Here is a 10,139-nt window from a genome sequence, read left to right on the forward strand (position 1 = left end):
TTCGATCGAACATATTCCGAACGATTGGTACAACTCTAACATTTACGTGCCGTCGCTTATTAATAGTGGAGAAAAATTTATAAAAATATTTAAAATTAAGTGTATAAGTGTCACACAAATACACGTGCATTTGCGGGCAATTGCACGGTGTGATTACAATCCTATTGCTGTATAAAACCACAAAGAAGGCCAGCATATAGCGCAAAAGTCAAATGAAAAGTATAAAGAATGACTTGTCAAAGAGAATAACACGAATTTGTTGGAGGCAGTAACGCGCGGCGTGGTGAATATATATAAAGCGCGAACGAGAAAGCAATGAAAATTGTAAGTGGGTAAAAACGAGAAAGCGCTAAAGTCACCACCCTGAGAAGAGAGTTGTTGTAGGGACAACCTCTAACCAAATTTGTAATTTTCTTGCAACGCTAAATAATGCCCAATTATCAATTAATGCCAGCATACAAGTGCTAAGTTAATTCACGTATTGGTTGAATTAAGTTATTGCGAAACGATAAATCTGTGTGCTTGTGTGTGTGTGTGCGTGCACCAAACAACAGCAGCCAAAACAGCTACAGAAATTCAACAAACACAGCAGTAAAAGAAACAACAACACAATGATAAAAATGGAGACTGACAAAATAATGGACGAGACTAACTCCAATGCCCAAGCAGTAAGTACATCATTCATTCAATTATTTCAGGTGTACATTTTGTGTTCTTCATATGTGTATCAATATATCTATATATGTATATATGTACATATATGCAATGTTCAATATCAATACATACATACATCATGCTCAAGGTGTCACATATGCAGGCATATACAAACATATGTACGAATTTTGTTCGTTTGTATTTGTGTTTTATTTTCGTATACACATACGTATACAAATGTATTTGTATTTATGTACATGTATATACAAATTTTGCACTCGTGCACTCTATTAAAATTTTGTTAGCTTTTCTTCTTTTAATCAGTTCGCATTTGCTCATAATTTTGTATACCCTTTTACCATAAAATAGTTGATAATAATGATTCATTAGACAGATGCAGGTAGCATTAACTGATTTGCTATTCTATATAAACACATATATTATCGTGATCAGCAAGAGCAATCGGGTGCGATCTGACTACAAGAGCTAAATTTAAGATTTTTCGGTATTTTATAACATAAGCAAAACGATTTTAATTCGATTTTCCGCAAAATCGATAAATATCAATATGTGCCTGCGATTTGATTAAATATGTTTTTTATATCATATGAATGAGCTATTGCATTGGATAAGTAAGTTTCTCGTATAGCTCATTTAACCTTCTAAAAATAGAAGGAAAGCGGATTTTCAGCTATATAAGCTTGATTTTTGGTATATTCACACATTTCAATGCGATCAAGTTAGTTGAGAGTCAAGTTTTGAAACTTTGTGCCTTAGTACAGGGTATCTGCGCGTCAATAAATCACGAGAGTACTTTTACTTGTTTATATTCGTATATTTTGTAATTAGCAGTTAATTGGCCTTCATTTCTTTCAAGTTTTGTTTATGCACACAACTCTTATATTTTAATATATATAGGCATATTTGTTATTATTTACTTTGTATAAATATTCATATTTATTTCAATCCGTTCAATCGAAGTTGTTTGTATTGAGTTTATTGTACGTAAATATGAGGCGAAGGCGGAGTAAAGGTCAGTTGCCTCCTCAACCCCCCGTACGCTGGGAAGCAGTCAATAAATGCTTCTCCATTCATTTGCACACTTGCTGTTGGTTTTTCTGTTGCTGTTTCTGTTTCTGGGTCAAAAGTTGATTTTTGGCCAAAATGCACGCGGTCAGCAATTAAGTTACATTTGAGTCATATTTGTTATTGTTAGCCCAAAAGCTGACATCAAGGTGAGATGGCGGGCAATCTGTGCATAAGCATTTATTTTTTACCTTTATCATTAAGATTTCGCAGCGCAGTCTCTCGCGAAATAGATCCGAAACACAGTCCGCATACATCGCTATATACATATATATATATACATAAAAATATATATACAAGGCTACAAACCAGTTCGTTAACGTTTCTCTCTGGATTTTATAATCGTTGCAAAGATTATCTAAAAACATTTTAATGCGAGCAATAAACAAATTCTACATTTTTATTGGAATAAATAACAAGAGAAATGAATAACAGTGAAAGCTCTGTTGCCTTAACATCAGCCTTGCCCTCCTGTTAATAACAGAATTTCAGGATAACATAAAGTAAAAGATCTGTTAATATGCTAAATGAATGTACTACATTCTCGTATGTGTTTGTGCCTATTGATTTTTGTATATATTTTCATTTATTTAATTAGTAAACTAAATAAGAAACGGAAACTTTTATTTTGATATCGCGAACTTTTCAGTTTTTCAAGAAATTAGTTTTATTTTAAGTCAGTTTTTGCCACTCTTCAAATTTGTTTGTCCAATCCAGAAATGAGTACATAAAAATAGATTTTCCATAAATTGAATATAATAACAAAGTATGTACATACACATCAATTGGCATATAACCAGAGACGCCTTAGCTATGTTTTTCTCAATAATTGTTATAAATTCGACATGTCTTTTAAGAACACATCTAAAAACGAACAGTTCGCCCGAAGGGAGCTTTCACTGTAGTTTTATTTAGGGCAATTTGCCTTCCTCGAGAATATAATATCTTGGAAACAATTCAAGCATCAGCTCCCTGACCTACATAGCTGTGCGAAAAGTAAGGAAAACCTTTTATTTTTCTAGCTCTAAGTGGAAATTATTATTTGCACTGCCAAGTGGCTAATAAGCGTAGCCGGAGGCCATAAGTCTCAACAGTCATTACCTACACCAAAATGTTAGCCTCAAAAACGATTTAAACTTTATTTTTAATACAAACGCAAATAAACAGCTCTAACAAACAACAACAACAAATATGATATGCTATTCATTTAAGCCGCTAAAAACGTGTACAGACGCATACACACGCACACGCACACACACGGACACCTGTGTATACAAGGCTTTGAGGTAGTCAAGGTGTTAATACAATTACATATACAGTATTTTAACACTTATCATACTCACATACACACATACACGTACACGAACATACACACACATACAATTGCTAGCATGGCAGCTAACTTAATTATTAAAAATCACACAACTCTACAGCAATTGTTTCTCTCCCATCTTTCTGATAGCATTATTTATAGGCTGTTTTTTTTTATATTATTTTAAACTAATTTTAATAAAAATACAAATTAATTTCTGAAATAGAATTTTCAGAAACCCCATAAAAATGAATTATATACTCTTTTACTTTTTCAAAAAATGGATTATTTAAAAATATTCTGAAAGTATTTTACGTTATCGTTTCGGTACAATTGAATAAAAAATAATTAAAAAATAATAAAATTAAAATTTGATCAATTTTAAATTTGAAAAATTTAACGAATCAAGGCTTAAACCAAAACCTGACTTGATTACCGAACGTAATAATTCGAAACTCTTTCGAGTACATTTAGCTCAGTTTAAGACCATCTTTTCTTTTTCCTTACTTGTCATTTATATGGAATAACACAAAGTATAAACAAATTTCTTTAAATTCATTCTAGACAGGTAGGTTTTTCAAGTTCTCGCCTGAAGCTATGAATGATTTGGCCCATTCTCAAGCTTGTCTGTGCGCTTTGCCATTTTTGTGCTTTATTTTAGCCAAAAACTATACAAGTCCAAATACATAAGTAGCAATGACAAAGAGCCAAGCTTGAGCTCAACTAATTGGCTAATTGTAAGCCTCAAGTTTATTTGCTGGTCGCCAACCCGTCTGAGAGTTGCACAACTTCAACTTGGCACATAACCTGCCCTGCCATTAGTCATACCACAACCACAAACCGAGAGCTACCTACTTTGCAGCTCTTTAACGAGCTGCCCTTTGACATTGCGAGAAACAGACCCCCGACTTCAGTTATATGCGACACGTAGATTGCTTAAGCTGCAAAGAATATGTGATAATCAACTTTTCTCTTTACTTTTCTGATTCTGTTTCTTTCCAACTAAATAGTTCACAACCACAATGCTGTACGATCCGGTGCGCAAGAAAGACGCATCGCCCACATATCAGACGGAGCGGGATGTCTGCTTTCAGTACTTTACACAGTGGAGCGAGGCCGGACAGGTCGACTTTGTGGAGCAGCTGCTATCGCGCATGTGCCACTATCAGCACGGACAGATCAATGCGTTTCTCAAGCCGATGCTGCAGCGCGACTTCATCACACTGCTGCCAAGTAAGTAAACCAAGCAGAAAATAGCACCAATAGACAACAGGCAATATTACAGGAAAGCCTACACATTGACAATATGTGGGGAGGGTTCGCTTTTAGCTCGGATTATAAAGACTCGCGCCTTTGATGAATTTTTATAATATCAATGGAAGACTTTAAGAAAAGAATGGATTTCTTTTGATGTTCTACAACTTAGGTTGAGCTTAAATGAAACAAATCAAAAAGTTTTCACATATAATACTCTCCAAATATAGGTGTAGGATCATCCAAGAATGATGTCTTTGTGATAATTAATTTGAAACTTGACAAAGGCTAATCAAAAGTTAAATAAATGAAAGTTTATTCTTCAGCTTCAAGATTCTCAAGCCAAGTTTAAAATGGGTGAAAATCGATTCCAACACTTGGATCTTTATTTGATGCATTTTAAACATATTTTTAAATAGAATTGAATATCAAGATGGGTAGGTTAGTGAAAAGATAATATCCAAAATTTGTAGCACAAAACGTTCCACGGGCAATGCCGGGCAATAGGCGCTAGTATCTAAATATGGTCTGTTCTTTAAGAGGGTATTGCCCAGAAATAAACCTACTTAATTAGAATCAAGACAAATTGATTTATCCGCTTAGTTTAACTTAAAAATGTATTGTAAAGTTTTTGTCAGAGGACATCCGCGAATTTCCTTAGGAGACTGTAAATTAGGTATTCCATATTGAAATCGAAGCATTTTGCATTGGACAAGATTGTGAGTAGAGAATATATTCATCAATTTAAGATGTGCTTTGAAGGGATTTTACTTACAATTTTCTGGTTTCGTTCCGCTGGTACCCCGCCCCCATAATCCTCCACACACTTTTAAGCCTTCGTAACTCCTCACCAATCGATCTTAACTAAAACAAAATGTTAAACATAAAGAACAAGATTAGAACTAAAATTTAACGATTAAAAGCACAGGCAAACTAAAAGCAAACTGGGAAACAAATACAAAAAGTTAAGGAACAAACTTGAATGGCAAACATGAAGGTAACCGAACGAATGGAATTCCATTGCCAATCCTTGCCCCCTGTTCTGTTGCCGTGCAAATGTTCCGTGGCGCGAGCAGCGGAGGGCGGAGCTGCAGGTGCTGGTGGCGCTGCCCGCCGCTGCTGCTGCTTATGTTGTTGACTCAAAGGTCATTGCTTCCATTAAACGCGCGTTGCCGGAACAAAAAGTAAGCAAAACAAAAGCAAAAGCTGCGCGTAACAAACCCTTATACATAAAGTATTTGATTCGATGCAGAGAATGTTTATAAATTAAATCCATTTAATCTAATATTTTTATGTTATACTATATTCAAAATTGAAGCTCTCTGAAGCAAACATTCATATTGGAGTTTAACTAAAAACTAACTACCTTAAAGTGGGACATGTTTTCATTTTTCTCTAAAAGTTAGAGTTCACTGAGAAATGTTGAATGTACTCAGGACTTCCTTGGGTAATTACATACCCATTTTGTAGGCGTAGCGAGTCACAGGCTCATCCGGACTTGTTTTCTTGTTGCCTAACAAGAAGAAACGGTTTGCTTCGTTGTGTCGAATTCGAGATACCCTTGCCGTTATATGATGTATGACAATTTACAATGCAAGATTCTTATTGGACACCCAATTTGGATGTGCGTACAAAAGCTATTGTTCATAAGTAAAAATAATACAAACTAAATTGAATATAAATCAAAACATTGCGTCATTCAAATTATAGATAATAAAATAAAAAGTATAAAATAAGATATTATAAAAAATATTTTTTTTAATATTCTCTACTTGACTTTGTGTTGTATATGACACAGTTCTCCGAACCGATTAACTTTGAAACGTTTTCGAGTTGAGAGACTTGTTCGAGACACAGAGACAGAAATCTCCATCCAAGCGCTGCACATTTGATGACAAAGTTATAAGTCCCTCTGGCTAAGGGCATAACAAGTCGAAAGAGGAACAAGAATTCTCGTTAGACTTTTGCTTGTGTTTAGTCAGGATGAGCGCGTGTATTAAAATGGGAACGAGAGCGAGAAATAAGCACCGTTGTTTCCTCCATTTACATTGTAATCCATTTCAAAGGCAGCTAACCAGGCAGTCGCACACACACACACACACACACACGCACGCACACACTCTGAGGAGTGACAGACAGACAGACAGACAGATTGACTGAGGATAGGCGAGCGACATGGACCGTTAGACAACGTCGTCGAAACACAACAACAACAACAACAAAAACAACGAAGAAAACTTGAACTACATCAACGTTGCAACGTTGTTGCTGTTGTTGTTGTTGTTGTTGTTGCTGCTGTTGTTGTCGTTGTTGTCACCGTTGTCGTTGCCAAGTCACTTTGCGAGTTATGCACATTTTTAATTGTGTTTGGCAAAATGCAGCACTTCACTGCAGACCAGCAGGGCGGTCCCCACCTCTCCACTCCACTCCCCTCCACTGCGCTCCGGCTCCTATCGCCTTTCCCTTTGCTATGTTATCTTCGCCCCCTTGCGACCCATCTGTCGATAGGTCGTCGCCGTCAAGCCTCTTCATCTCCCGCTGCTAAATGCCGTTAGGTGCGTCCAAGTTGCGTCTGTAGGTGGCGCGTGGGTCTGGAGAAACTACTGCAGAGTCGCGCAATGTATGAGATATTGTTGGATATTGTTGCTTCATTAGCGAAAGATTACAATCCGCAGCTGCAATGAGTCATAGGTAGACCTTAAACTGGGTGCTACTATTTATAAGTATCTACTTATTTACCTTTATATATACATTTAATATGTACAATATGTTGTTTAGTCACTTGCTGAAGTGTGCAGAGCTTGTCAGGAAGCGCAAAGCGCAGTGAAGCTAAGCAAACTGAAAGTTGTGATGAGTCATCGAGGTTTACCTATACGTATCTCATAATGGGTTCATTCGCGCACATTAATCATCTCAAGTTGATACATTTCAAGTTTTACTTAAGCGCCATGTGAATTTAAGTTTTTCTTTTATAATAGAATACATGCTTTTTTAGCAACAGTTTTCCATATATTAACATATCGTTGGAGAGACAGAAGTTTAGAAAAAACAATTTGATTTCCATGAAAAACAACAATATTCCACCTACTTGAATACTTGAATACTCTTCCAGCTTCCTATACGGTTAGAGTTGGGATCGTTTTTTTTTTATGAAAGCTAGTTCGACTAGTTAAACTAGATTATTTAGATGGTTAATGATTCCTCCATTTAAAAACATGCAAATTCACAAATGAATTCATCTCTTTTGTCCGCTCAACAGAAAAAGGTCTGGATCATATTGCCGAGAACATATTATCGTATCTGGATGCCGAATCGCTTAAGTCCGCCGAGTTGGTGTGCAAGGAATGGCTGCGAGTCATATCCGAGGGCATGCTGTGGAAAAAGCTCATTGAGCGCAAAGTGCGCACCGATTCGCTGTGGCGCGGCCTGGCCGAGCGCCGCAATTGGATGCAGCATCTGTTTAAACCAAGACCGGGACAAATACAGCGACCGCACTCATTCCATCGCGAGCTGTTTCCCAAGATCATGAATGTGCGTACCTAAACTAAAAACTAAATAGATTAAATCAAATATTGTACATCTTTAGGATATTGACAGTATAGAGAACAACTGGCGAACCGGACGTCATATGTTGCGTCGCATCAATTGTCGCTCGGAGAACTCGAAGGGCGTATATTGTCTACAGTACGATGACGGCAAGATTGTGTCCGGCTTAAGGGATAACACCATTAAGATATGGGATCGCACGGATCTGCAGTGTGTCAAGGTGAGACGAAGGACAGGCCTAACAACCGAAATGTGCTTTTAACTAACTATCAACTGCACCCTTTTAGACACTGATGGGACACACTGGATCAGTTCTGTGCCTGCAGTATGACGATAAGGTGATTATCAGTGGCTCCAGCGATTCCACGGTGCGTGTGTGGGATGTCAACACTGGCGAAATGGTCAACACGCTTATACATCATTGCGAGGCGGTGCTACATTTGCGTTTCAACAATGGGATGATGGTGACCTGCTCGAAGGATCGCTCCATTGCGGTCTGGGACATGACCTCGCCCAGCGAGATCACGTTGCGTCGCGTCCTAGTCGGCCATCGTGCGGCAGTCAATGTGGTCGATTTTGATGAGAAGTATATTGTATCCGCCAGCGGTGATCGCACTATCAAAGTGTGGTCCACGTCGAGCTGTGAATTTGTGCGTACCCTGAATGGCCACAAACGTGGCATCGCTTGCCTGCAGTATAGGGATCGTCTAGTGGTTAGCGGAAGCTCCGACAACTCAATCAGGTCAATTAAAACTGAGCGGATTTGCACTTAAATCAAATACTTATTCCAACATTAACCCTTGGCAGGTTGTGGGACATTGAGTGTGGCGCCTGCCTACGCGTGCTGGAGGGTCATGAAGAGCTGGTGCGCTGCATCCGCTTCGATACGAAGCGCATTGTCAGTGGCGCCTATGATGGTAAAATTAAGGTATGGGATTTGGTTGCAGCGCTGGATCCACGTGCCGCCTCCAATACACTGTGCCTCAATACGCTCGTGGTGAGTCCACTTTCGACTTTTATATGACATGGATAACTAATATTCTTCTTATTTGTTAGGAGCACACTGGTCGCGTTTTTCGCCTTCAGTTCGATGAGTTTCAAATTGTGAGCAGCTCGCACGATGATACTATTTTGATATGGGACTTTCTAAATTTCACACCCAATGAGAATAAGACCGGCCGAACACCATCACGTAAGATGCAACTTTCACTTTTCCATCTCGAGTGTTAAATATTTATGTGCTGTTGATTTTGTTATTTCAGCGGCCCTTATGGAACATTAACATTTTGTTCAACGGCAATTACGGGAGCTTCAGCTGTATGCCTCAAGTGATGAGGAGGGACAAGAGGGCAACGATGACGACGGCGATGATGATGATGAATATAATTATGAGCTGGAGGATATTGATTATGATGTTGATGATCCCGATAATGCTGTTCAAGAAAATTAATGAATTATACAAAGCCAGCAATTAGCATTGAGACTCGTCCATTAAATTATGTTGAACCCAAGATATTGCGATCTCCGATTTTACTGAAATGCAACAAAAAAAAAAAAAAAACTAAATAGAAACAGAAACAAAATGCAACACACGCGTGCATAATATGAATTAATGAAGTTATTGAAGAATACAAGATAAACGAATAATAAATACAAAAAGAGCATAACAAATATTTTTGCATAAACTGGCTGTTAGGTTTGAGAAATATACGAAAAGAGAAAACATATATATATATAGTATACAATATAAACAGAATTATATATTAGTTAATTAGGCATAGAAATAATTAAGGTCAGTCTTTGTAAATCGTTGGATCTACTGTTTATGCTTGCAGCAGCGATACAAACGTTTATGTAACTGATGTTTAGCTCAAATAACTAAAACGCATTGGGCTGAGTGCGGCTTTAATGTTATTTTGATATTTGAGGCACGTTTTTTTACATTGACATGTGTTTAGGATATACAAAATGGGCAAAACTCTCAGATCGTACACAGCATAGTCTTTAGCGTAGATGTTGGTTAAAGCTTGATTGACTTTGTGAACACATATATTTTGATTTTTCAACATTACGAATTGCTTTTGTCATACTGCACATTTTGTAGTTTAATTTACATGCCTGATGTTTTAGTGTTAAAGCTGTAAAAAATTAAAGAAAGATAAATTAAAAGATTAGGCCTTAAGTAACACATAAAATAAATTGAAATGAATACTATGTATATGAAAAGACATGAAAGTCGTGCATGTTTTCACTTAGCCTGTATTTTGCAGTGTTGTTCAATACTGTT

At 37.2% G+C, this 10,139-nt stretch overlaps 1 protein-coding gene and 1 long non-coding RNA gene across 2 annotated transcripts; one reads left to right on the top strand and one right to left on the bottom strand.

Moving 5' to 3' along the window:
• Positions 1 to 18: 18 nt before the first annotated feature.
• Positions 19 to 9,418, top strand: slmb (beta-transducin repeat containing E3 ubiquitin protein ligase slmb). The gene is made up of 8 exons (XM_002053522.4): positions 19 to 668; positions 4,063 to 4,285; positions 7,566 to 7,837; positions 7,893 to 8,072; positions 8,140 to 8,594; positions 8,660 to 8,849; positions 8,909 to 9,044; positions 9,115 to 9,418. Exons 1-8 carry the CDS (start codon positions 612 to 614, stop codon positions 9,132 to 9,134), a joined length of 1,533 nt encoding a protein of 510 aa, XP_002053558.3. The 5' UTR covers positions 19 to 611; the 3' UTR covers positions 9,135 to 9,418.
• Positions 4,643 to 5,994, bottom strand: LOC116651102 (uncharacterized). The gene is made up of 3 exons (XR_004304121.2): positions 5,766 to 5,994; positions 5,082 to 5,170; positions 4,643 to 4,971 (listed from the first exon to the last, which is right to left on the bottom strand). It is a non-coding gene; the product is annotated as an uncharacterized lncRNA (long non-coding RNA).
• Positions 9,419 to 10,139: the final 721 nt, after the last annotated feature.

This window comes from Drosophila virilis, chromosome 2 (genome assembly GCF_030788295.1).
Source record: "Drosophila virilis strain 15010-1051.87 chromosome 2, Dvir_AGI_RSII-ME, whole genome shotgun sequence".
NCBI lineage: Eukaryota > Metazoa > Arthropoda > Insecta > Diptera > Drosophilidae > Drosophila > Drosophila virilis.

Bases quoted from the DNA above. Each gene is read 5' to 3' on its own strand.
- slmb (XM_002053522.4), top strand. From the start codon at position 612: ATGATAAAAATGGAGACTGACAAAATAATGGACGAGACTAACTCCAAT. The intron at 669-4,062 runs GTAAGTACATCA...CCAACTAAATAG, and splicing joins CTAACTCCAATGCCCAAGCA to TTCACAACCACAATGCTGTA. The intron at 8,073-8,139 runs GTGAGACGAAGG...GCACCCTTTTAG, and splicing joins CGGATCTGCAGTGTGTCAAG to ACACTGATGGGACACACTGG.